The 27,127-nt window shown below is 48.8% G+C and overlaps 2 protein-coding genes and 1 pseudogene across 2 annotated transcripts; all 3 read right to left on the bottom strand.

Moving 5' to 3' along the window:
• Positions 1–402: 402 nt before the first annotated feature.
• LOC104045340 (keratin, type II cytoskeletal cochleal-like) lies at positions 403–5,675 on the bottom strand (annotated as a pseudogene).
• A 4,502-nt stretch (positions 5,676–10,177) lies between these two features.
• On the bottom strand, positions 10,178–18,177 carry LOC104045240 (keratin, type II cytoskeletal cochleal-like). The gene is given in 11 exon segments (XM_009505182.2): positions 10,178–10,482; positions 10,909–10,943; positions 11,216–11,436; positions 11,573–11,698; positions 12,072–12,236; positions 12,418–12,513; positions 13,164–13,224; positions 15,923–16,131; positions 16,550–16,578; positions 16,581–17,001; positions 18,139–18,177. Coding segments are annotated over 11 exon segments (1,707 nt in total).
• Positions 18,178–19,528: 1,351 nt separating this feature from the next.
• Positions 19,529–23,295, bottom strand: LOC104042171 (keratin, type II cytoskeletal 5). Its single transcript, XM_009501575.2, has 9 exons — positions 22,801–23,295; positions 22,159–22,373; positions 21,784–21,844; positions 21,575–21,670; positions 21,139–21,303; positions 20,765–20,890; positions 20,150–20,370; positions 19,847–19,881; positions 19,529–19,740 (listed from the first exon to the last, which is right to left on the bottom strand). The coding sequence occupies exons 1-9, from the start codon at positions 23,293–23,295 to the stop codon at positions 19,529–19,531; spliced, it is 1,626 nt and encodes a 541-aa protein (XP_009499870.2).
• Positions 23,296–27,127: the final 3,832 nt, after the last annotated feature.

Raw genomic sequence — 27,127 nt, 5'->3', positions numbered from 1 at the left:
GCTCCAGCCCCTGAGCATCTTCGTAGATCTGACACCAAATGCAACTGTACAAAAGCCTGACTCAAAAGCACTGTTGGACAGAAATCTGAGGACAGGGGCTGCAGGAGCCTGGGCTTGCAGGAGCCTGACCCAAAAGGAGGGAGGGACAGTGGATGAAGCCGCAGGTTTTCCAGCGCAACAGGGAAAGGCAGTTGAATATAATGTTGAACTGACTCCAGAACACCCCAAAATGTTTTGAGCTACCTCAAATAGTTCAAATTGGGTTGAATGTGTTGGTAGTGAGATGTTTTGATGCTACGTTTTGGTTTTTTTTTTAATGGGAGAAATGTCAATGTAAAAAATAAAAAAGGTTTTGTTTCAGAAAAACGTTTTGGTGGGAGAATTCCTCCTCTTCCTTCCTCTTCAGAGCAGGAGAAAATCCCCTGGTTTTGTTCCTGTTCTTGCGATCTCTGGCATCCCAGCTGCATTCACACAGTCTGGCTGTAGTCGCTTGTAGCAGGTCTCTTGTGCCACGGTGATTTTCAGCCCCCGGTGAGCTTCCCCTGCCTCGTTCGCCCTGGTTTTAGGGGATTAGGGCCAGGGGTATGATGTTCACTGGCTGATGGACACGGGAGGAGCATGGTGGGTGAGATGTGTTGTGACCTGATCCCCTCACTGCCATCCCTGTTCCCATGGACCAGCTCCGCACCCCACGTTTTCCAAAAGCCAGTGGATCTCCTGGGGACTGTAATGAGGGTTGGCCCTGATTTGAGTTTGAGGGTTTTTTTAATTGTCTCATTAACATGTGTTTTGTAACTCTGAAGAGAGGAGCTATGTCATGTGATCTCCGATTTGCTGTGCCCATTTATTGGGGAGAAACCGTTCAAAAAACAATAAGTGACATCAGATGTTCTGGGTAAGACTCCTCTGGTCCCCTTGATTTTAAACTTTTATTTGCAATCCTGTCCGTACACTGGAGAAGCAGAAACTTACATCCTTAGTGTTTTCAACCCAGGTAAGTGGTTCCTTAACTCATACCTGTGCTAACTGTGCACTGCCTCGTTAAAATAGCATTCCTGCGCAGGCTTTGCTAAGCGTACGCCACCCAGGAGGAATGGGCAAACTTTGGGAAGAGCCTATTTGTAAAACTACAGCATAAAGTAATGAAAAGAGCAAGTTTCATAATAGTAGTGAGTGTTGCAGGGAATAAGCAACGCGGACTGGACCGATAACTTTAAAATCCCCCACAGGCTGCTGCTGATATGAACTGGTGGAGTGAGGACCCTCCTTTCACCGCTTGTTGGGCTGTTTTAGTATTTTGGCCTGTAGGAGGTTGCAGAGGCCACGAGTTTGACGTTGGAGGTCTTCCCGCTCACAACACTGCATCCTCCCATGGTGGTACAAGGAGCACAGATGTCTCCAGATGATGCTTCTGCCGAAGACGCCTGCTCACATCACCAAACCTCCGCTTCTGACTATGGATCTGCTGCTGGGAGAGTAGCTGCCACCAAAGCATGGGTCAGTATTGCCTGTGATTCTTCTTGGGGATCGGCACACAGCTGCAAAGAAAACATTTCAGCTCAGGATTTCCATCCTACAGAGTAGATCCTGGGGGACTAGTAGGAGTAGGGATTTGTCTGGTACTTAAAAATATTCACAGGGCAGCCACCGTCTTCGCACAACCTTAGGGGGATGGGGCAAAAGGAGATGTGGGAAAACCAAAGTCCGTATTTAATGTGTGTCCCCATAACGGGCCAATAATTGGGAGGTTTGGGGATGTGGGGAAGTGCCAGGAGGCCAGGCAGGTGCTTTGGACCTACCATGACTCAACTGCTCAGCTCATGCCTGTGAGGAAGTTTTCCTGAGTCTGGTGTCATGCCCCAGCAGGGAAAGGGTTTTGCTCTGTGTGTGTAAGTGTGAGCAAGTCCGGCCAAGGGCTTTCCCTCTGTCCCCTCACTTAGCCCACGTGTGAAGAGGTACCCAGTCATTTCGGCTGGGGTGGCACAACTGTGGCTGAGCCTGTGGCTTGATAAGACCTGAGGCTACATAGGACATCATCTTTATTCATGCAAGGTCTTCCATTTGAGGAGAAAATCTAAGTGCCTGAGTGCATTAGGAGCTTTTGACTTTGTAAGGCATTTGGGTCCATAAATGCTGGAGAGTGCTTTGGAAAGGGCGGCTGAAGCCCCTGGGTTTGTTCAGCTGGAGCAGAGGAGGCCGAGGGCAGCCTCATGGCGCTCTGCAGCCCCCTCCCGAGGGCAGGAGGAGGGGCAGGGCTGGTCTCTGCTCTCTGGTGACCAACGCCAGGCCCCGAGGGGATGGCAGGGAGATGTGCCAGGGGAGGGTGAGGCTGGGCATTAGGAGAAGGTCCTTCCCCCCGAGGGTGGTGGAGCCCTGGCACAGGCTCCCCAGAGAGGCATCACGGCACCAGCCTGGCGATATTCCAGGAGCACTTGGCCAAGGCCCCCAGAGACACGGTGTGAATTTGGGGTGTCCTGTGCAGGGATGGGAGCTGGGCTCGATGGTCCCTTCCAGCTCAGGGCATTCTGTGATTCTAAGTGTCACCCCTGGGACTTTGGGTCTCAGTGGGCTTTGCTGCAATTACAGAGGTGATGGCTCATCAGACAGACCGTGAAAGGTGGTTGTGGGGTTAGATGTATTGGTTGTGGGGTTGCATGAGCACCCACCTACTTTCTTCTCCATCCAGCAGCTTCCTGTAGGCTCTGATTTCAATGTCCAGGGTGAGCTTGATGTTTGTGAGCTCCCGGTGCTCATGGGCTTTGCCTTCTGCAGCTCAGGGAGTTTGCATTTTGCATCCTTGCCAACCGCTTCCCCGTGCTCTTCAGCTTCAGCAATGGCTCCTGCCAGTTTGCATCTCTGCAGGTAGGAGAGTTTCGTTGCTGCCACTTATTTGCATGTGCTTTGAATAGTTCAGAGCTGCTGATTCTGCCTGTGTGTTCATCCACGTGTACTTTGTTGTATTTTCAGACGTTATAGATAAACCTTTAATTCTAGGATGATTCTCTCTGCCTAGCTGAGACTTTGTTGTCTTCTCACTGCAGGTCTCTACTGGTGGTAGTTCAGTTTTTAGTCATAACAGACCATTTTTCTCTGCACTCGGTATTGCCAGCAAATCTTAGAGTTGAGCAGCTGACATGTATTTCACCAAAATGGCCTTTATTGCTCCCTTGCTCTAGCGGAGGAGTTTTGGAAAGCCACAACCTGGGAATGGCGATTGACACATTATTGCCCCTGAGTCATCCTTACTTGGGCTCTGGTGTTTTCATGTTCTCCAGTCAGTCTCAAAATCGTCCAGTTCAGCTCCACAATTTAATTCTTTCTATTACGCAAGCTGTCGTCGTGTTTGCCAGTGGTTTCTCTCAGTTCCTCATACTGAGGAGAGAGAAAATGTAGCAAAAATAAATACCAGAGTGGGGAGATGAGTCAATAATTAAACCTACTATGTGATTCTAGGTCCACAGTCCTGGATCTTGAGCAAAAACCTTTGTTGCTGGGGGACATGAATGACTTGTTTACACAGTAGCAGCTCTGTGTGTGAAGGCGTTAACAGAGGATGTATCACACACAGGGCAAACACGGCAGGTGGTTGAGAAAACCTTGAAAAAGCCTGTTCAACCCAAATTAGGAAATCTGAAGAAGCAGGCCCCTTAGCGAAGTGGGGCATAAATACTTTAGCGAGTGTCATCATGACTCACCCTGCAGCAGTACCAGGTTTCTGCATCAGCCCGGCTTATTTTTTGGCAATTTTGTCATATTGGGCTTTAACATCAGTGATGATGTCATCCATGTCCAGGTCTCAGCTGTTGTCCATCTGCACAGTAACAGAGGTGCCTGAAATGGGCGCTTGGAGGTGAGTGATTTCCTAGGGGCGACAGCAACACTATCAGTCCTCTGCACCGGAGGTGCTCTCCCTGCGAACCTCCATGGTGTAGAGACAAGGAGATGCCGTGACTTCAGGCTCACTGCAGAAAACCGGGAGAGGGATTTTCTGGTTTAATCGCTCTGGATCCTACCGTCACCATCAAGTTGAAACAGATTCCTTAGGGTCTTGCCTGTGTAGTGCAAGAGTAACACCTTTGAAATCTGGAGCAGTCAACTGACAGACACATGAGATGCCAACAATCTCCATGAACAGAAGCGATGGGTTGTGGGAGCCTACCTCCACAGGTCCCCTGAGAGCTGTGGAGTGGAGGAAATGGGAGTGGAAAAGGAAGAGCCATTACCACTTCCTACAGGCTCCTCAGGCAGTTGATCTCTTGGATGACGGACTCCACCTTGGCTTCCAGCTCAGCTTTGTTCACGTAGGCACAATCTGTGTCCTGAAGTACATCAAGGATCACACAGAATCATGGAATCCCAGGTGGGAAGGGACCTCAGGGATCATCTAGCCCAGCCTCTCTAGGAAGAGCACAGGCTAGATAAGACGGCCCAGCACCCTGCCCAGACAACTCTTGAAGGTGCCCAACGAGGCCGAGCCGACCCCTGCCCTGGGGAGATTATTCCAACGGTGACTGTCCTCACTGTGAAACACTTCCCTCTCGTGTCCAATCGGCATCTCCCCAAGGGCACCTTGTGTCCATCCCCCTTGTCCTCTCCATGGGACTCCGTGTGAAAAAGGGAGTCTCCATCTTTGTAGCTGCCCCTTAAGTGCTGGTACATGGGGATGAGATCCTCCCTGAGCCTCCTTTTCTCAAGGCTGAACAAACCCAGCTCTCCCAGCCTGTCCTCGTATCGCAGCTTCCCAGTCCTCTGATCATCCTGGTGGCCCTTCTCTGGGCCCCTTCCAGCCTGGCCACATCCTTTTTGTACAGCGGGGACCAGAACTGCACACAGTGCTCCAGGTGTGGCCTGACCAGCGCTGAGCAGAGCGGGATAATGACTTCTTTCTCTCTGCTGGCGATGCCCTTTTTGATGCAGCCCAGCATCCCGTTGGCCTTCTTGGCCGCGGCAGCCACTGTTCCCTCATGTTTCATTTATGGAATGAAAAAGCGAACTGCTTAATGCCAGCAAGTGATGAGATTACAAACTCTTAGGGCTGCTCTTCTCAAGGGAATAAATTTTATTAAATTGTTTTGCTCTCTTAGGCAGAAGACAAAATATCATTAGACACAGAGAAGAGAAGGAGAGGGTTTGACCAATCGGGGTATACAAACATCCCAAATGAACAAGCTCAGCTAAAACCGACTCACGTAAGGTGGGATTCAACTCCTTTAATTAAATCTTCCCAAAAGCTGGCCTTTAGGTCCCTCTAGAGTCTCTGGAGAGTGAGAGGCAGTCTCGTCCTCTCGTTCCAGCAATATTGGCTGCTGTTCATACTAAAAGGCCAGAATAAGTGTTTGAGTTGGTTTGAAATGCTCTCGTCTTTTTGAGCGTAACAAACTCATTCTCTGCGCATGTTTGCCAGTGAGTTTCCTCTTCACACCTGCAAGGAGAAGAAAAAAGGTCACTTTGCTCCTCATTATTCAGCTTAAGCAAGAGTATGAATCTCATCTTCCTCTACTGCCTCCAAATGCTCCACATCAGCGTGAAAACCAACTGCTGGTGCAAGCTGTGCTTGCAAATGTAATGGAATGAAAGCATCTAAAAATTAGATGGGATCAGTTCTAGCCCTAGTTTTGGAGCTTGTATCTTTTCTAAACTTACTTTTTCTTGTAATCTTCCATGATACCCTGCATGGTGCCCAGTTCTGTTTCCAGCTTGGCTCTGTCTCTTCCCAAAACATGCAGCTGCCCCTTCAAGTTGCCAATATAAGATTCAAACATTGGCTTGATGTTGCCTCTGTAACACTTTTGTTCCTGTAGAAATCCCCGTGTGATCTCCAGCACCTTGTTCTATTGCTCCTGGAACTGAACTTGAAACCCAGAAGTAAAGCATTCAAATTATAGTGATTACAGACCCAGAATTGGCAAATTGAGAGATAAAATCTGTGGGTTATTCAGGATGGGATCGGGTGAATGGAGGAGGTTTGCATTTAAAGATCTGTTGAACAGCATCTTCTCACGAGAAGGTTCTTCAGAAAAACATCGTGGTGGTTATGTGAAAAGCACTGAGTTGGACTCAGCAGCAAGGCAGAGTGGGGTACATCAGAGGTGATTCTACCGAAGTCAGGCTTCGAGTGATATGAAAATGGGGCATTAGAGAATCTGCTTCTCTGCAAGTAACAGCAAAGATTGATTGTCGTTCGCAATAAGACTGCTTTACTCTGCTCTTGGAGCATGAAAATACCTTCTTGCCCCCAGTGAAGGCTCCTTTTTTCTCTAAGGTGGTGCAAAACATCCTCCTCATATAACCCAAACAGCTCCTTAGTGCAACGTCAGGCTGTGAGTTTTGACTGCTCTTGCTGGTGAGCAGTTTGGCAAATGGACTCCCTGCTCAGACGTGCCGCACGGCACCTTGTTACGGCCCTGCAGCCGCGGTGCCCGTTGAGCCGGGCACCTCTTCTCTTGCCTTGCCAATGAGTAACGCAAATTTGTTATTGAGGGTCTCGATCTGCTCCTTTTCCTGGCACTTCACAGACTGAAGGTTTGGGTCCAACTGCAGCTTGAGTGGCCGGAGCTCACTGACTGTGACCTTGGCGGTGGGTGTGCAGACCCCCAGGCCTCCGCCGACCCTGCAGCCAAAGACACTGTAGCCCAACCCTGTGCTTGAGGGGCTGTTGCCACATCACAGTAGGTGACAGCCACTGATCACTAGCTTGGGCTTGCAGCTTGCATTGCCACCAAGGCTTCTGCCGTCGGAGCATCCCAGCCCGGGGTGCCCCATGCCACCACCTCCCCAGCATGAGATGGTGCTGACAGCGTATGTCCTCACACTTCTCGGGATCACAGCAGGGCAAGAGCTGAAAGTCCTCCTGCCCCCAGCTCTGGAGCAGAAGTGGTAGGATTGACAAGATGTTGAGACCAGCTCAAAGGGGAATGAAGGCGGGGGGAAGGTGAATGCAGGAGCAGGAGGCAACGCACGCGAGTGGACCCGGCTGGAAACCCTCTGCAATCGGAAGCAGAGTTTTCACCTTTTTATGTCCCAGGAAAACAGGCTTTGGCTGCACAACCAGCCCCAAAAAGACCACCTTTAAAGATGTTTATGAGTTTCGGTTGTTTGGTAACATCCCAATAATCTCTTGCTGAATAGTGACCTGAGCTGCTTTTAAGCACAGACCTGTCATTCAGTTATAGGCTGTGTTTCTGGTTTGAGTGGGAGGGAATCCCTGGTCCCATAAAAACAGCATTTGTGAACCTCCCTTTTTGTATAGTAAGCATGGAAGAGAGGAGCTTTTGATGTTTGCAGGGCACTGGGGGCGAGGGAAGGAGCATTGCTTTGTTCTACATGTGGGAAAAAAAGAAACTGAGTTAAACTTTTGGGAATATTCTTGGGATCCAAACACTGGGGCTGATTTGGTTTGGGATTACATTAGCCTTTAGCCAGAGTTGCTCCTTTTGTCAGGCTAATTCTATAATCTACTCCTTTCTTTCTTTCATTTGACCTCTGTAATTTTGTTAGCCTCGAGAACAATCTTTTAATTCTCTGAGGACAGATGAACCCATGCAAGTGTATTTCTTGGTGCTAGGGCTCTGCTGGTCTGTAAGTACAAGCAGAAAGCGGGCGCAGCAGAGGGGAGTGTGGAGTGGGAGAAAGCAGCGAACGATTTTCCAGCTCAGACCTCTGCACCAGCCAGGGAAATCCAAAGCCAAAGGTTGAATAGATCGAGGTGATGATGGAGGGAGTGCGCTGATCCTGCAAAGAGAAATTCCATCGGATTTGCTGCTCTGTCTCTTAGACCTTCCGTGTGTTTCTCCTTCACTGAATGCCCTGAAGAGGGAGTCTGTTAGTTTTCCCTAGTCCGGGGGGAGTGTGACTGACACTGGTCAGACACATTGACGCCTCTCATCTTATTGCTTGCAGAAGCGTCTTCCACGGGGAGCAGCTTACAGGAGACCTGAGCTTGCTCATTCCTTTCTGGTGAAATTTTTTGGCAAACCCCTGTGCATGTAAGTTTGGGATATATTTTTATATATATATATATATATATGTTTGGGGTTTTTTCCAGCAAGGGAGGTGGGTCCAGAGTGAAAGATGCAGGGAAGCCAGATAAGTCTTACCTAGAAAATTAAATAGGTGATTTTCAGTCCCATCTTCACTGAAATATCAAAAGGGCTGTGTGTCATGCGTGGGAACCCTCTTAATTCTTTTGCCTCCAGAAGGATAAGACTGAGGGCTTATCCCTGAAAATCTCAGCCTTTTCTGAAGGTGCATTTGCTTTTATGTGATTTTCTTGGCATTCACCATGGCCTGAGAACACGTTCTGCTCCATGAAAAGGATCAGAGAGAAGTTCATGCATGCAAGCCTGAAAGCTGGCCTGCCCCATTTAGCCATGCAACGTTTTAGGGTAAAGCTGTGTGGGAGTTGTATGTGCTAAGCACTTTTTGGGACTCAGCCTAAAAGGAGTTCAGAGAGCTCAGCATCTTTCATGATTGGGCCCTGGATGCTGGAGAACAGCTGCTGCCTGTGATAGTTGGCATCATCTGTGAAATGGAAGAAGTCATGTTGGTTTCTTTTCTTGGTTTTTCTCTCTTGGGTTTTTAATTACAGACCCGAGCAGAGCTCAGTACTGCCAGCTTGTCTGAGCCAGCCCAGCTTCGATCTGCTGACCCAGCAGAAACCTCAGCTCGGGAGCATCACACCACGTGGGGATCACATCCTTGTTTAGCACTTGGCCTGACAGCTGTGTTGGCTGCTCCAGAAAGGGGATGGAGATAAATCGCCCCTGTGTTTTCCCTGCACAAGCTGCAGGTCTGGAACCAGCCTTTCCAGAAGTTTAGCTCTGATGCGTAGGATCCATCTTTCCTGACTTTAAAACATCTTTTGGAGTGCTCCTGCAATGCAGACATCTTCAGCCAACTACCTGGAGTGCTTTTGGCCCGCAGTGGGAGGAAAGTGTTACTGGGGAATGAATCGTTTGACCCAAAAGTGTCTGCTTCTGTCCTTTGACTTGCTCAGATGTAGGTGTTTATGGCCGGGTGAAACCAGCCCCACCTTCTGGTCTTGCTCTGTTGGCTGTGCAACTTGGAAGACCTCCCAGAGTGCTTGGGTATTGCCATTCTGTGACCCCTGTCTCCAACTTAACGTTCCTCCTCCTCTCTGGGGCTGAGGTGGGGAGGAGGAGGGTAGGGGAAGGCTCTGAGTGATAGCGAGTGCCTACAGCAAATCTTCTAAACCTTATTCTAAAACAACACTTTTAGGTGAATTTTGTAATGGCGCATGATAAGTTTGATTGCAGTTTATTGAAGAAATTTCATAAAACTCATACAGTTCAACCAGAAGATGAGAGGAAACGAGCTGGTTACATTTTGGCACATAATTCTCTAGCCCTCCTCTTTGCCTCCCTCCCCTTCCACAAAAAGAGAAGGAAAACAAAAAAGAGGTAAGAACAAAGGCACTAAAAGAGAGATGGTTTTCCAGGTTATGTAAAATTTATGTTACCAAAGCTTGCTGTTCCTCCTTTTTGTTTTTCCTGTATTTTTAACCCCTGTCTCTACTTTAAGCTCACTCTGGCTGGTGGAAAAGAGAATTGTTTTTTGCTGAGACAAGGTCTAGCTACCTGTAGGTTACATGGTCTTTTGCCTTAAACTATACATGCTGGATGGGTGAGGATTTAGACGTTACAGAGAGCCAACCCCTTCCACCTGTGGAAAATGAAGGCAGCATTTTTGGATGTAGGTAGAGCTAGAGAGCCCTGGAGTGAAACGTCAGCAATGCAAGAGGAGTTGGGAAATGGAACAACTGCCTCTACCTTGAAAGATGCTTCATTTTCAATTCTTCAAGCCTTTGGGGAGAGCAAACCCAGCATGGGGAGCACAAGAGACTGTGGTCTCAATGCACCCCGGCTCCCTGTCACAAGCGGGTGAAGGGACACGCTCTGCTTTCACGTACACTGGTATAAATCCAAGTCCTGCATCTACTCTGGAGCAAAAGGGAGCCAGGGAGCCCTGGGAAGCTGCCAGCTGAGCTCTAACGATAGCAGCCGTTAATGGGAAGGCTGATTACTCATTGACAAACAGCGCTGGGCTTCTAGTCAGCTGGGTGAGGCTTCATGCAGAGGAATTAATTGGAGTTGGAGAGGCATCTCTCCCAAGCCAATAAGCAGTGCTGGGAATATGTTTTCCCCTAATGGGAAAGCGATCAGTGTGGCTCTTTGGATGGCGTTAACAGGCTTTGTGTTGGCAGCAGGAGGAGGTGCTCAACCTCTTCCGCTCTGGATGAGCTGGGTGCCACCACGACTTGGCTCTGATAGCTCTTCTTGGTGGTGCTTTTCGATACAAACCTCATGCTTGAGCTGCTTCCCACACCAGAGATGAATCCCCCAGCCAGGCAGCCCCCGCTGCTGGAGCTGGCACCGCTTCCCCCCGTGCTGAGCCTGTTGCTGAAGCCTGAGTCCAGCCCCAGTGTGTTCCCACCTCCGTAGCTGCTCCTGGATGAGACCACGGCTGGGATGGGAAACCATGGGCAGAGGGTTAGTTTGTTTGGAACAGTACAAAGGAATTTCAGCCTTTGGTTTCACACATTAATGGGTTTTCTTGGACAGTCTACCGCTGCCTGTATTTCACACATCTTATTCTTCAGCTTTTCTTCCTATCCTTTAGCAGAGCTGGCCTTAGACATCTGAGTCTCCTAGGGATGGTCTCAATGTACAAAAACCTTTCAAGTTCAGAGCTGGTCAGAGAACAGGTGTATCAGGCTCTCTGGCCTCCCCAGTCCCTCAGAGCACTGCAAAACCCGAAGTATAGTCCATTTTTGTGCTGGTAACTACTAGTTGCATGGCTCATTCTTATTGTCTTATTCTCAATTCCAAGTACATTTAAGGAATAACTCAACGACTACTCAATCTATCGCTTAAGAACCAGATTCCTTACAAATATTCACAGTACCAACGCCTTCTCCAGCCAGCCTGGAAGAAAGAGAGGACAGAGAAGGAAGGGCTTGTTATTTAGGACAATTTCAGGCAACAGTTTGGCACCAGGGATGTTGGATACCAGCATGGTCTGGGGTGTTACGGTCTGATGATGAGTGTCCGACAGGAATTGAAATAACACCTGCAGCTGTGTAGGATAGAGGTGTGTTTTCTCTGCAAGTTTTTGTGGCCCTTCCCTCTCTTGTTGCAAGGCAAATGTGAAGACATGTATGGGTTTGGACACTATTTGGTTTGCAGGAGCCACCCACCTGCTCTCCTCACCTTCCAGCAGCTTCCTGTAGGTCACGATCTCAACGTCCAGGGTAGGCTTGACGTTCATGAGCTCCTGGTACTCATGGAGCTGCCAGGCCAGCTCTGCCTTGGTTTTCTGCAGAGCATCTTCCAGGCCAGCCAGTTTTGCCCTGGCATCCTTGATGGCCAATTCACCGTGCTGCTCGGCGGCCGCAATGGCTGTCTGCAAACTGGTGCACTGCAAGAAGTGGAAATAGGTCTGGAAGGACTTCTCAGAGGGTTTGGACCCCGATTTCCAGGTATCCTTGCAAGGGTACTGCAAGGTAGTGGAGGTAGAGGTGCCCCCATATTCGGAAGGGTCCTGTGCGCCGTACCTGTTTCTTTACACTATCAATTTCCGAGTGGAGCCGCTGAATCATGCGATTCATCCCTGAGATCTCCATCTTGGTGTTGTGGAGGTCGTCCCTGTGCCAGCCAGACCTGAGCTGCAGCTCCTCATACTGAGATGGGCAGGGAGATGAGACACCGGGGCACAGTCAGATCTGGGCAGGAGCTTGAACTCATTGGTAGAGACTGACCCTGCTCTGATCCTCTCTTGACTGGGTCTCTGTCTCTTTCTGTACTCAATCCAAGCTCTTCCTCATGAGCTTTAGCATGTTTCCTTTGTCCCTCTGCCTCCTTATGCTCCTCTATCTCTCGCTGTCAAAATGGTATTTTCACATGTCCGAGAAATGAAATGAATCCCACCCAAATCAATTTGATTTTACACCCTACTCCCCTGTCCTCTCTGCTTCCACTTTCCAATATAAAATAGCCTTGGAAACGCTAAACAAAAATTTTCCTAGCTCACCAGGTTAATTTTCACATCCTCACCTTGCTGTGGTACCAGGACCCCGCCTCAGCCCGGCTCCGGTTGGCGATGTCCTCGTACCGCGCTTTGACCTCTGCAGTGATGCCGTCCAGGTCCAGGGTTCGGTTGTTGCCCATGGTCAGGATGACAGAGGTGTCGGAGATCTGGGTCTGCATCTGAGCCAGCTCCTTTAAGTCAGATTCATTCTCAGTCCCAAACGTTTCACTGCTGTGCTTGTCCCAGAGAGGATGTGTGGGAGAGGAATGGGGAGGAGCTGCAGCTCCGAACGGCGCTCTCAGGCTGCTTCGATCCTGTTGGTACCAGGAAAATGGGGAAATAGCAGAACTGGAAAATTTGGGAGATTCTTACTGCTTCGTAGAGGGCTCCCGGGAAGTTAACCTCATCTCTCAGTGCATCCGCCTTGGTCCCCAAGACCACCTTGTTGATACAGGCGGCATCCGCATCCTGGAATGGGAACAACAGGGGTAGCGAGCCAAACCTTGCCTGTCCGCATCCCTGTACAGAGACCAGTTGTCATTTAATACAAGCCTTTGGAGACCAACCAGGACTGAAGACTTTCTTGACCTTTGTGCCTTTAAACAGAGCCAAGAGTGAACTGGTTTCTTCCCTCCACCTTTTTTTGAGGGAGGGAGAGATGATGTTCGTAGATCTAAGCAATATTTGACGTGTCAGAAGCCCTTTTTTTGCCAGTGCACAGACGTTTTGGACAATGCTTTAAATAGTGGAAGTTTCTTATTATGTCTCCTGCAGGTGGGACCAGGGGGGCTGTGGAGGGTGGGATTGGATACAGAAAGGCTGCAGAAGTAGCAGAGCATCTAGTGGAATGACTACAAGGTATGAATGGCCCAGATCTGATCCGGTACCTGGGGGACTGGGACCCACTTGAATTTTGCGTGAGGGGCCTGAACCAAGAACAAGCTCTTGCCAAGGACTGACACGCTGGCACAGTTGGGTGTTTCTGCATCAAGGAGGGATGACTGCATGTTTGCTAAGTGCTTTGCCCAGCTTGGCACTGCCGGATAAAAAGGGTTATTTGCATTCAAATGTGTTTCACGTTTAAAAAGTGTGTCCCTTCTTTGTTGTTGACACCTCACCTTCTTGAGCAAAACAAAGTTGTTCTCTGCAGTGGTGCGCTTGTTGATCTCCTCTTCATACCTGTTGGGAAGGGGAGATGAGCATCCCTTTACAGCTTCCATACTACAAACCACCCCATCTACATCCACCACGGATGTATGGAAATCCCTCCTCCGCACATCCATTGTAGGGTGCTTGTGGAGAGACTAAAGAGTCTGTTCCCAGGGGTATTTACCACCGATGCGCAGATCTTTGCAGGAAACAACAAAAATAGCTTTCTCAGCCAAAACCAGCACGCTAACAATGCTATGTCCTTGCTATGTCAGTGCATATATTATAGGTAGCATTATTAGATCTATGCATCTCACTGATTATGATAGAAAGACAGCACCCTTGGGCTAGGTGGTGGGAGGAGGCCATCTAGAAAAGCTGCAGGCCTTCATTAAAGGCACGTTTTATCCTCCCAGAAGTTTTCGCTGTGAATGGGAGCCTTGTACTCTCTAAATTTTCTCAGGCTGGGAGGGCAGGGTGGAGCCGTGGCTGAGCTCATCGCTGCCACACCTGGGTTAGTCAGAAGAGCCGGGATCTCTGACGCCAGTTCCTGCGGTGGCTTTGGAGGGCTGGGGATGGCCAGGGAGGAGGAGGATGATGGCCTGGGCAAGGAAAGCCAAGGTCTGGATCAGCAGCAGCGTGCAGTCCCACTCTTGGGAAAGGATAAAAACCAGCAATAGCCATGGACTGATGCCCAGCTCAAATGAAATGATTAAAAGCAGGAGATGAAAGGCAAGAGTTCAAAGGACGAGTCTGTGCAGCTAATAAAACGTTTGCCTTTCATGACCCTTTCATGGGGGACTATTTCTTCACATCAGGAATACCCAACCCTTAAAATCATTTCCATTAAGCAAAGTCCTAGCCTGTATATAGATTTGTGGGTCTCTAAGCTCTCAGCCACATAGAAGAGGAAGACTAATTTGGCGTGTGTATAATTTCTAATTGCCGTATGGATTAGTATTTACTCAGAAGAGCAAAGCATTAGGAAGGATACTTTGGGATCCACAAAGTTTAAAATAAATAAAGGTAAGAAGAACAAATTCCTAGGAAATGGGGGCAGAAGCGGTGACGTCAGGTGTGGGCATTGTTGCCACAATGCAAGATGACGGTCCCTGCCCAGCAATGTGTATGATGTAATTGAGCTTTTGCCCAAAGATTCCCTGATCTGGAGCCAGAAGGAATATTTGCCACTTTGTGTCAGATGCAGGTGGAGTATTAAAGTCTGAACCTCTTCTATGATGTGACCTTTGGTTGTCAAAGGATTTCTTGGCTGAAGTCATGGCGCACCCAAGGGTCTTTCCTCAGCTGAGCAATCTCGGTTGCTGCTTTGCTGCTCTAGACCCTGCTGATGTCAGACATTGCTTTTAAATTTAAAATCTCTTTCACCACGGACCTGTGACACGAACAGAAGGACGCTCTCCGACCCAGTTAATCAATAGCAGTCTCGTGCTTACAGCTGGGGTTCATCTCAAGTCAGCTACCTGGAACTTGGCTACTTTGGCTGAGCTCTGTTCTTTGGGGACTCTTCTGTGGCTGGTGGAGAAAGTTATTTATCTCCAGGATGTCATTTGTCCCATCCTAAAATGAATTAAGGAAATGTGAGTGGCTGATTTGTAGAAGACCTTGAGGTCTTACGTGACCGAATTGACACAGGACAGATTTTTTTCTCGATTAAATGTTTCTTTTCTGAAGGCACAGAGAAGTGTAAAAAAGAAGACTCCAAGTAGACCGTGGGTGATGATTTCTCTTCCCCAAGGCAGTCATTTCTGTTCCAGTGCTACTTTTGGGCTAGAGGCACTGTTAGTAAAGGTGGCAGAAAGCGTCAGACACATGATGTCCCAAGAAAGGGAGAGCAGAGGGATTTTGGCAGAATGCGCGTGTCCTTGTTTTGCATTGCAGCCTGCACCTACCTCTCATCTCTTGTTTTTCTGGTTCCAGATTGACAATTTAAGCTCCTTACTTATTCACATCCATTAAGCAGTGTATCCCTCGTGGGCATGGTAGCAGACACTAACGCTTGATAGATGTTTTTCCAAAGTGCAAAGCAAAAGACACCTCCTCCTAACAGCCTAAAGAGTTAATGAGCTGAGCTGAAGCCCTCGCCCAAGATTTCCGTGACTTTTCCATGGGGTGGAAGCTAATTCCCGACTTTCAGAAGTGCTAAAACTATCCAATACGTTGATGTTAAGGGACTTTATAATCATTAAAGAAAAAAAAAAATAGGAAAAACAAAAACACTTAAGGACACACTTTAAAGTAATCTTTCTTTTTAGACAGTTTTTCTTTCCTGGAAAGGAATCCACATCAGTAGGAAATGTGAGAGTGCAGAGTGCTCAATAGTCTTGTTCAGATTCAGGTTTCATCCTGGTCTGTATTAAAATGACTACGCGAGAGCTGAAACCATCTGGAAAAGCTTAAGCTCTGGACAGACTAAGCTTTTGAGAAGCTGCTCCTGAACGCCTGTGGAGGTCTGACCATCTGAGCCTTTTGCAACATTTAAAAAGTTCACCTATCCCTGCAAAATAAAAGAGCACGTGTCTTACAACGGGGAGCGTGCTGCTGCTGCTGACGCTTGCCCAGCAGCTACAGTGAGGGGAACCGAGTCGCTTCAGTCCTTTCTGAGGTCTCACAGTCTTGGGTTTGCCTTGAATCTTGTAACACTTCCAGGAAGAAGACAGAGAGAGTGAAGAAAACTGGACAGGTTTCTTTCTGTGTGTGTGTTGCTCACCTGATCTTGAAGACTTCAACAGCATCCTGCGTAGTCTTCAGCTCTGCGCTGAGCCACAGCCTCTCCCCTCCCGGAGCCTCGAGCTGTCTCCTCATGTTGCTGATCTATGCGTCAAACATAGGTTCAAGGTTATTTTTCACAATTTTTTGGTCTTTCAAGAGGCTCCATTTGGTCTCCAGTACTTTATTTTGTTGCTCCAGGAACCACACCTGAAACCCATCAGAACAATTTAAATCATTTGGGGTCATCAACTCAAAACCCGCCTCACTTCACGAGATGGGGGATTTAATGTGAGGGGGGTTTGGGGTTTGTTTTCTGTAAGTTAAAGTGGGCTTTAGGTGGGCATGTCATTAAAAGATCATTGGTAGGAAGATTTGGAAACCAGGAGCCGTATTCAACTGCAAAGAAACCTGGAAAAATAATTTGCACCATATCCAGATTGTCTCTAGAGCTCCGACAAAGTGAGCTGTATAGACAGTCTGGATACGGAAGTAACAAGCTGAACGAAATCCTTAACTCTGTGCATTAAGGATTTAGAATAAGATTTATAATGCTGGGAGCAATCCTGACCTTTCTCTGCAGGCAATGACAAACATGCCAGGCTGGATGAAGTGGAACGTGTCTTACCTTATCAATGAAGGAGGCAAATTTGTTGTGAGGGATTTGATCTGGTCCTTCTCCTCCTGCTGCACTCTTTGCATTTTGGGGTCAGTCTCCAAGTTAAGAGGTTCTAAGAGGTGTTGGTTGACCGTGACGTCTTGAATACCTCCAGGGCCACATCTTCCTCCGAACCCAAACCCAGCTCCACCAACTCTACCTGCCAACCCGCCATGACCTGACCCATAACCGTATCCTGGTCTAGCAGAACAGTACCCTCTGCTCATGGAAATCCTCTTGCTTGCCCCTAGATTGTGAAGGCTCCTGCTGCCAAAACCACCGCTGATCCATCCCACGCCTCCACCGCTGCTGTGGGACGTGGACATGGAGCTGAAGCTGCTTTGGTTAACAGGTGTTCCAGCAGAAGCAGCACTGAAACTCTTGGTGAGTCCCCCTGGCCTAATGCGACCGACTTCTGTGCACTTGTTCGCCAGTGGCGGGAGCAGAGGACAAAGAGGTGAGGTGGCAGATTAGAAATCTTTGGGAATTTGGATCAGAAGTCCTCTCTGCCTTTTATCCTTTTGGAGCGCTGGGCTTGTCCGCAGAGGACCGCTCCGTTGACTGAGCTCATCGGTTTGGTATGCTGGCACATAGCCACCTTCCCCAACCCGTTAATCACCAGACTCGGTAATGCAATGGGCTGTCAACCTTCAGGCTCATCAAACGAACCAAATTTTCTAACCTGTATTTTTCAGAGCAGGGATTACTGGTGGGGAAAAAAAAATGTTTACGTCCAGAAGTTCCCTTTGGGCCTGCTTTTGACTTGGTTAATGGTGTCAGTGCCCATTTAGTTTAAAGCTGATGGGACTGAAGTTGCCACAAGAGGGGATCTAGATATGTTGAAAATGCCAGTTTGATGTGCTTTGCTAAAGAAAGTTTTGACTTTGCTCCCCGGTTGCCAACGGTCTTGGGGTAGAGGCAACCTGTCCTGATCTAGGCAACAAGTTAGATGTCTTGGTCTGCATTCATCACCTTTGCAGGCAACACTTCATCTGCACCGGGGTAATTCTACTAAAGATGCTAATTTGGGAGGCACCTGTGCCTTTCTGTTGGCCACAAAGGGAGCCTGGATGCTTTGCTTAGCCAAAATGCTAAAAGTACATGGTCCCCAGAGAGAAAACAGCCTGACTTGTAAATGCCCAGGTCATCAGATGGCAGTTTGATGCTGGACAGTGTTTAAATAACAAACCAAATGCCAGTTCTGCTGGTGTCAGTGGAAATATGGTCTGGAGATGCCAGAGAAAGATGGTCAGGTGTTGAAGAGGACGAGCCATTTCCTTTCCAGTAGAGTGTTATTGCGCTTAGATCTGGAGGGGTAATGAAAAGCTGGGGTTTGTTATATCGCCTTCTCTTTAGGCTACGAGTCAGCATGCGCTTAATGTGCGTCACGTTTACCTCTAGTGCTTTAGTCAGGCTTGTGTCAGAGACTGAACAAGCATGGTCTGCTGTGGTAATCTCAGCGCGTTTTTTTTTCTTAATATGAGCTTTGGTGCTTTTGTAGTTTGTCTCTTGCTACTGCTGCTCGGGAGATCAGAGAAGAGGAACTAAACCTTCCTTACCCTCAGGGTCTTTATCTCACAGCCTATATCTGGGGACATTATTCTTCCCAAAGAGGGTGAGTTTGGGGGTTTAATGGGCTTTTTCATTTCTAATTAGGGTAATGGCTGTGACGGCATTTTATTAGCCCCTGCAGCTAGTGCATGTACAGAGCAGCGTGAGCTGAAGTACTTGCTTTCTTGGGAAAAACTAGGCTTATATCCCTATGTGACTCATCACATAAAACCTTGAAAGATTACAGGGGTTTGAGTGTGATCAAGGTGGCATGAAAATGCTGAGGTGCCATAATGTAGAAATTAAGATAGATGGATGTGTTCTCTAGTGCCTACTAGGATGAGTAGATACTTTCCCATCCTGTGAAAGATACTGATGCTAAAAAACTTTGCTCGTACAAATGGGAATGCAACATACAACTACTTTGTTCCTGTTGGATAGAAGAGGTGCCCATGGAATTGCAGTGAGTGCAGAATCACAGACTGGTGGGGGCTGGAAGGGACCTTGGGAGCTCACCCCGTCCCACCCCTGCGTGAGCAGGCACCCCCAGAGCAGGGGCACAGGGCCGCGTCCAGGCGGGGGGTGAATGTCTCCAGGGAAGGGACCCCACAGCCTCTCTGGGCAGCCTGTGCCCCTGCTCTGGCACCCGCACAGGGAAGGGGTTTGTCCTTATACTGAGGGGGAACTTCCCGTGTTCCAGCTTGTGCCCGTGGCCCCTTGGCCTGTCGCTGGGCACCACTGAAAAGAGCCCGGCCCCATCCTCCTGTCACCTGCCCTTCAGATATTTATAGGTACTGATGGGATCCCCCCTCAGCCTCCTCTTCTGCGGCTGAACAGACCCTGCTCCCTCAGCCTTTCCTCCCAAGGGAGATGCTCCAGCCCGATCATCTTGGCAGCTCAGCGCTGGCCTTGCTCACACAGTTCCACATCGTTCTTGAACTGGGGGGCCCAGAACTGGCTGCAGCCCCCCAGGTGTGGCCTCACTGGGGCAGAGCAGAGGGGGAGGAGAACCTCCCTCGCCCTGCTGGCCACACTCCTTTCAATGCAGTCCCGGACACCGTTGGCAGCCTTGGCCCCAAGGGCTCAACACTTGTGTGTATGACTTTTGTTTACCTTCAGCTCTACTCTATGTCAACCATCCTTTTCCTCAAGGTCCTATAAAGTAATTGGAATTAAAAGGAGGATGCGACAGAATTAATTCCACGTGCCTTTTATTAGTCAAACACTGGGAAATGAGGATTTCAGAGAGACAAAGAACAAACAGGAGCATGGCATGTTTTATATAAATAAGGACAGAGCGCTTTGACTTGCAAATCTTTTGCAAGTAACAGGGTAAGGATTGCACACAATACGAGAGGAAGCTCGGCACATGCTAGCTAACAGTGCTGATGTCTGACTTTAATAACATCTCTTGGTTGAAGAGGTGGTGGAGACATACTTCACACTGGAACTGCTCCCACCGGCCACGCATGACCCGGCTGTGCCTTGTCCGCTTCCAGAGCTGAAGCCCATTCCTCCAGCACAGACCGCACCTCCCACACTGCTGCTGCCTCCGAAGCTGAGACAGTTTCCGCTTCCATATCCCGTCCCTACAGCGGTTCTGGTCACAGCTGCAAGAGGAAAACACCCTCCTCAGAGGCATCCACAAACAGCGGGCTCTGAGTGGCACGGAGACAAATGTAAAGGTTGCCAACACTATCTTTAAGAGTTACTTACAGATATTCACTGCGCCGGCACCTTCTCCAGAGAGCCTGTTAGGGAACAAAATGAGCCAGTAAGGTTTCAAGGGGAACCCATGAACCAGAGCTGGTTGAAAAGGCAGGAGTATCCTTGGAATGTTTTTGCTAGAAGTTGGAAGGTTTGCGCAAGAGGGTACCATCTCCCCAAATAGCTCGTCTTCATGGGCAATTGCTTGCTTTTAAACAGGTTTCAGTTCTTCTGAATGTGGGAAGTCTAAACCTGAGAATGCTCTGCAACTCCACTGCACCTCTGGAAACTGGGATATAAAATTGCACCCACCTGCACTCCTCGCCCTCCAGCAGCTTCCTGTAGGTCGCGATCTCGATGTCCAGGGCCAGCTTGACGTTCATGAGCTCCTGGTACTCGCGGAGCTGCCGTGCCAGCTCTGCCTTGGCCTTCTGCAGGGCTGTCTCCAGCTCGGCCAGCTTGGCCCTGGCGTCCTTGACGGCCATCTCCCCGCGCTGCTCGGCGTCTGCGATGGCCGTCTGCAAACTGGCGCACTGTGGAGGGAAAGTAGTGGTTGCACTCCTTATCTAGAGCATAGACTGGTTCTTTGTAACCTGAGTTCACGATGCCTGGTCTAGATGCAGAAGACTTTAGGTTAACATCTATAGATGGGATGTTAACGATCATTGAATTGATCCATGTCCTGAGCCAGTTCACAACCTGGATTCAGTCTAACTCTACACCTCTTAACATCTCCTTAGGTTTACTAATATTGCGTTAAGTTACCCTTAGTGATGTTACCGCACTGAGATAAATGCTGTCATATCCATTCCTGATCCAGCAAAACTCACTGAAATGCATTTCTTTTTATTCCCTGGAGTTGGGTGGACAACCAAGAGGTTAGACCGCAGCAGGAGTTAAGTCTTATACATTTCCACTGCCCTTTACCTGTTTCTTCACGCTGTCGATTTCAGACCGCAGCCGCTGGACGTGGCGGTTGAGCTCAGAGATCTCCTGCTTGGTGTTGCGGAGGTCGTCCCCGTGCCTGCCGGCCGTAGCCTGCAGCTCCTCGTACTGTCACGGAGAGAGGAACAATCACCCAAGGTAAAATATATTGGTCCAAGAGCCAAGCGGGATGTGGGTATTTGGGTGTTTGCACTCAGAATTATGTGTATGGTCTCAATTGCGCATCCAATCTTTATAGGATTATTAAATCTGAAGACATCCACTGTTAGAAAAATCACAGTGGGACCCACCCCCGCGTGGGAATTCAGGTGAAGGAGCGTGGTTTTCCCATTGCAGAAGCCTTCCTAGGCACTCACCCTGGACTGGTACCAAGACTCGGCCTCAGCCCGGCTCCGGTTGGCGATGTCCTCGTACTGCGCTTTGACCTCTGCAATGATGCTGTCCATGTCCAGGCTGCGGTTGTTGTCCATGGTCAGGATGACAGAGGTGTCGGAGATCTGGGTCTGCATCTGAGACAGCTCCTGCAAAAGCAGCGGGTGTTTCGGTGAGTCGCAGGTGTGAGGCACGAATGTTGCTCAGAGCGAGGGAACCCCCAAGTTAAAGGGTAGACCTGAGTGGACAGAGTGATTTCTCCAAGACAGTTTCAGGCAGGGTTAAGACAGTAGGTGAAACGGAAAAAGCATTATTATTTAGTGCAACAGAGTAGAAAATAATCAGTCCTGAGCCTCTGAAGTGAGAAAGGAAGGCAAGGACGTTGGAACCTGGGAGAGGGATGTAAATGCTGGTGCTTACGGCTTCATAGAGGGCTCTGAGGAAATCTATCTCCTCCATAAGGGAGTCCAGCCTGGCTTGCAGCTCTGTCTTGTTTGTGTAGGCAGCGTCCACCTCCTAGAAGAGGAAACACATCGCAAAAATGAAGTAGGTTTTGGAGGAGCAGAGGAAAAGCTGGAGAGCTTGCTATGCTCGTGCAGGGCTGGGAGGCACAGCGTGTGTGCACCCACCTTCTTCAGGATCACAAATTCGTTCTCCACAGCTGTGTGCCTGTTGATTTCCTCTTCGTATCTGTGGGATGGAAATGGAGGGTTGGTCTAGCCTTGTACAAATGTTATTTCCTATTTTCAGGAGCAGCCTTTTATTTTTATTGTATGTACATTTTTGTACTGGTGTCTCTTAGCACTATAATTTTCAGCCTGTGACTTTCAGCCGTGGGGAAGTGAGGCTGAACACATCTTATACTAAACTTGACCTGGGCCTCACTCAGATTATTATATCAGCAAAAAGGCCTTCTTTTGCTTGATTGCACAGATGCAACAGAGAGCTGGCATCTGTCGCAGCTCGCCCTGCTCTCCAGGCAGACCACAAATGGATAGACTTACTTGTTCTTGAAGTCCTCGGCAAGGCTTTGCACCTTGCTCAGCTCCCCTTCCAAGTTCTCCTTGTCGGTCAGCAAGCTGTTCAGCTGCCTCCTGAGGTTGCTGATGTAGGTCTCAAAGAGGGGCTCAATGTCGTTCCTGACTGTTTTGTTCCCTTGCTCTTGCAGAAGGGCCCACTTGGTCTCCAGGACTTTGTTTTGTTGTTCAAGGAATCGGACCTGGATGGAGAAAGGAGGTGTTTAGAGAACAGTGATTTTAGGATGGTTTTCCTTAGAGAGGCAAGGTACAATCCTGCAAGGACTCGCTTGCTGAAAGGTGGGAGCTCTCAGCCCTTGGGGAACAGCTGACAATTTATACAAGCAAGCAAGCATTGCACGACTGACGTTAACGTTCCTGCTCTTTGCAAACTCTCCTTCCTTATATCCTATATCACCATTTTCCCCTGTTGGCTGGTCTCACCTCAGAATTAATGTGAGGGATGAATGGTCTCAATGCTGGAACTCCTCAGGTTTTATTCTCAGGCTGCTGATGTTAGAAATGGCAGTACAAGAGCAGGAAAATTGCTGATAAAGATATAACTTGCCCTGGTTTGTGCTTCCCCGCTGAAGAATCAACATGGCATAAGCAAGAAATCTTATGTCTCACCTTGTCGATGAAGGAGGCAAATTTATTGTTGAGGGTCTGAAGCTGATCCTTCTCATCCTTACGGATGCTCTGGATGTTGGGGTCAATCTCCAGGTTGAGAGGTTTCAGAAGGCTCTGGTTGACTGAGACCTCATGGATGCCCCCAGCTGGGATGGCAGGAAATCCAGGGCCACCCATGGCACCACCAAACCCAAAGGCACCACCAACTGCACCACCAAAACCACAGGATATCCCAGTGCCAGCACCAAAACCTGCAGGTCCGTAGAAGCCACCACCTCTTCCAGCTACAGAGATCCTCTTGAATCCACCAAGACTGTAGAGGCTCCTGCTTCCAAAACCTCCAGGAACTCTTCCATACCCAGCAGTGGCACTGCAGCTTCCACCTTGGGATGCAGAGCGTAAGCAGAAGCTGGTGCTACTGGTATTTGGGATGAAGGCAGAAGCAGCACTGAAGCCAGTTTTGCTCTGGTTCCTTGCAGCGCACTGGCGAGACATGGCAGCTGATGTGAGCAGGGTGAAAGCAGTAGAAAGACTAAAGCAGCAAGGAAGTGGATGAAGGTAGGAAGGTGAACTTGTGCTCCCCCAGGCTGGGACTGGACCTTTTATACCCTTTACTAGCTGGGGATGGGTCTGGCGTGGTGCTCATCCTCCTGATTAACTGGGCTCGGCACACCCAGCCGCAACACAGACAGTGAGTTCACCATGAGCACGAGCACCTATGAAGCACTCACAAAGTGCAGGAGTTGCGGGTTTTTTTTGTGATGGTCATGATCTGGCTGTCGAAATACCTGGGAAAACACTAAATACTGCCTGCTCAACTCTTGTTTGCAGCCATCCCTTTCCCACTCCCTCCTTTCACCTCTGCAGTAGATGGTTCCCCGTGTTGGGCAAGCGCTCACTCATCTCTATTTCACGGATGAATCAACCCCTTTGTTGCGTAAAGGCGCGTTATTGCACGGTGCAGTGGTCCGAGGTCTGAGAAATCTGTTATTGCGGGTCTTTGTTTTCCTGGTGCTGTGGTTTTGACTAAACTCCAGCAGGGCATCAGCACTTCAGGCACCAACTTGTCGGAAATTCTGGACTCTTGTTTTCATGCCCAAACAAGGGTCATTTAGACCAGAACTGATACAGAAGGGAGGAAGAGGTGATGGAGAGAAAGCCAGGGTGGTGATGGGGTATTAGTGGAAGTCTTGGACCATCACCTATTGAAGCCAGCTGGGGAGTGGGAAGGACGTGTAAGGTAGTTTTATGAATGGTGTTTTCAGACCTTTTATTTCTGCAAAAAGTGTCTATGTTTCATCTTGATTTAGACTGACAACAAATGATGAAATATTAGAATATGACCTGGGAGGGAGGTATCATCTGTGATGATACAAAATCTGAGTTGGCAATTTCTCAGGGCTTCAGCTTCACAGATTTTTGGGCTGTTGCCTGACTCATGGGGTGACCTTGTCTCTACACGGTGTGAAGCCTGTTCCCAGGCTGCCCTCTCCACATCTGTTGTCTTCCCCCTCTGATATCTCTTAGTCACAAGGAAATTCAGTGCTCTGGATCTGGGCTTACGACATCGTTCACAAACAACTCCCTTTCCTCTTATTCCACGTAGCACCCAGGAAAAGTCAAATAGTGCGTTTCTCTGCGGAAAGCCACATGGTGTCCTGACTCGCCCTGTGCATGCTGTGTGCACTGTATGCGCGGCCACTTGTCCTAGAGCAGGCAAGATGCTTGCAAGTCGCTCCCAGTGTCTTGTCTGGATGCCCAAGGGCGGACCCGCTTCTCTCGGACCCTCCTGCCCTTAATGTTTGCCAAGGTATGTCTCTCTCGGGGGTGCCCATGCCCGATCTGAACGCATCAGAGGAGGTAGCAGCCCACCTGCAGAGCGTTGCTGGGAAGCCGTAGCTTTCCCCAGCCATTAAAAAGACACATGCAGGCACCGGGGTACGGAGCAGGTGTTGGCAGATGCATCTTTCCAGTGTGCGCTTGTGCTTGCCATTTCACACATGGAGGCCAGGCAGTCAAGTGAGTTTCACCAGAAGGTCCCAGGAAGGTAATTTGCAGATGCCCGTCATTTCTTTTTGCCTTTCAGCCATGCTTTTTTGTTGCTATTGTTTCTATTTTCCTGTCTATTCTTCTAATGTTTCCATTACACACCCCGGAACGAAGGTAAAGTAACTGTTCTGGGAGTGTTTCAGCCCCTGTGTGTTAGAACAAGCAGCAGTTTTTAAGAGCTTCTGTGACTAAGCTACCAACCGTCTGTCCTAAAGAACTCTGTAAAAATGTTATGGGTAGCAATTAGCAATCAGTTCCCTCCGTGCCTTGCAAATTCGAGCCCGTGAGTGCAAGCACCATTCATTTCATTACAGCTAAGGTTTTAATCTGGGCTGTGCTAGAATTAACGAGGGCGGTCCTCTCCTGCTGAAATATAAGCCCCAGGTCATCGCTACATCTGTTTGACTTGTCCAGCAGGACTGGATGCAGAAGGTTACGCACGTGGTGACCAGAGCCCTGCTGCAGAGCGAGGACAGCTGTACATTGGTCTTGTATCCAGCAAAGCGAACCTTTGCCAGGGTGGTTTTGTTTTGTATCTTGTTTAAAAAAGGATGCCCTGGGAGAACAAACACTCTGGCCCCAGCCTTTCCCATGCCAGATGAAGGGCTTCGTAATCTCTGTGTTATGACCCAGGTGTTGATGCAACGGACGGCACCCGTCTGACGTGCCTGTTGGCTGTACCCATTATATCCTCCTTGGTTAGAGTGTGTTTGGGCAGCAATGAGGAAGACCAATACATAACCTTGCCCAGGCTGTTCAGGGTGAGGATATTGCTCCTTCCCGGGAAGCTGCTGTCAGTATGCAGCAGGGAGAGGTGGTGGAGCAGGCGTGGAGAGCCGCAGCAGACCCAGAACCAAGCCCGCAAGTTTTTGGGGAGGAGGTTTCCTGAGGGATACAGAGAGGAACATGCAGAGTTCAGAGCATCCTAGAAAATGATGGGAAACTGCTGGTCTCGAAGGAAAACCCAAATACAGTCTTATCATTCAGGCACTGCCAGTTCCCCTCGCTTGGCCCATCTCGTCGAGTATTTTCCCCAGAGTGCTTCTCTACCCATTATTTGAACTTACTGAAATACACGGGGCACGGGTTGGGACTTTTTCTCTGATCACATCTGTTTGCTCAGCTGATCTTCCAGCAATGAGATCTGTCACTCTCTAGCTTTCAGCCAGATGATGCTCTGCCTTTACTTCTCAACTAATTTCTCCCGATTAGTCAGAACCACATCTAACATTGCTACACCTCCTCTGGTTTTTATTCCACCTCCTCAAAACAAGATCTTGTCTCCAATGTCTTCTAGGAATGTGAAGAAATATTGGATCTTGAAGACTTCCACTTTCCAACAGGTATCCCCTTCTTGGATATTTTTATAGCTATTGGATGAGTGACATCTAACTCAACGTTGCATGTGAATGCACGTGGACCAGATCTTCCACCTGCTTGTAGTCAAAGGAGAGGGAACATCATAGAATTGTAGAATCATTAAGGTTGGAAAAGACCTCTAGGATCATCAAGTCCAACCGTCAAGACCCCAGATCAGCATCAAGACCCAAGATAAACTCCTAAAACGGTGTGGCCAGTGCTCTGAACAGGAAGGGAGTGCTTTCAGCCCGCTCAGGCAGACGTTTGCACTGCTGGCACCTACGCTTAGGTGAGACAGCTCACAGTAAGTGGGGTTTTGAGATGGACTGATATACTTGAACAAGTCGGGTGGTTGCTCTGGCTCCCCTAGTAATTAGTTCCCTATTGTTAGAAGTTTATGCAGGTACATCACACACTTGGCTCTGCCCTTTGTACCCCCTGGGAGCCAGGCTGTTGGATGTTGTATTGGCTGGGACCTGCATACTAAATGAATCTTAGACCTTTTCCCCTGCGCCCGACTCCTGCCTTGGCGTGCCCTGTGTTTACCTTCCAGGTGTTTTACTTGCACGGTGGGGAGAGCAGCGAAATCAAACGGCTCCCTTTGGTGCTACGCTCTGCCTGCGTGTTTTGGCTGCTAATGGAGAGGTTCAGGAAATGTGAATAAGGAGCAAAAACTCTGCACTTTAACTGGGTAGGGCCCTAGGAAAAGTGCTTGTTATCTGCATTTGCATTTGCTGTTCCATGTCTTTAATTAAAAGGTCCACGCAATAAAATAAATTACATATGCATTTTTATTAGACAAACACCAGAAAGTGAAGAGAGACAAACAGTCATGGGACACATTTTATATACAAAATCCGGCCAAAAAATGCTGAGCTGTAAAAAGCAAATTGCAAATTTAAAACAATTGGACTCATGT

This window comes from Phalacrocorax carbo, chromosome 27 (assembly GCF_963921805.1).
Source record: "Phalacrocorax carbo chromosome 27, bPhaCar2.1, whole genome shotgun sequence".
NCBI lineage: Eukaryota > Metazoa > Chordata > Aves > Suliformes > Phalacrocoracidae > Phalacrocorax > Phalacrocorax carbo.
The sequence above is the reverse complement of the archived record's forward strand: the minus strand, read 5'-3'. Positions and strand labels throughout refer to the sequence as shown.

What these genes read in the sequence shown, in the direction of transcription:
- LOC104042171 (XM_009501575.2), bottom strand. Translation starts at nt 23,295, where the DNA reads ATGTCTCGCCAGTGCGCTGCAAGGAACCAGAGCAAAACTGGCTTCAGT. An exon ending in TCAGAGCCCTCTATGAAGCC is followed by an intron (nt 21,304 to 21,574) that starts GTAAGCACCAGC and finishes CTGCTTTTGCAG; the next exon opens with GAGCTGTCTCAGATGCAGAC. An exon ending in TCGACAGCGTGAAGAAACAG is followed by an intron (nt 20,371 to 20,764) that starts GTAAAGGGCAGT and finishes TTCCCTCCACAG; the next exon opens with TGCGCCAGTTTGCAGACGGC.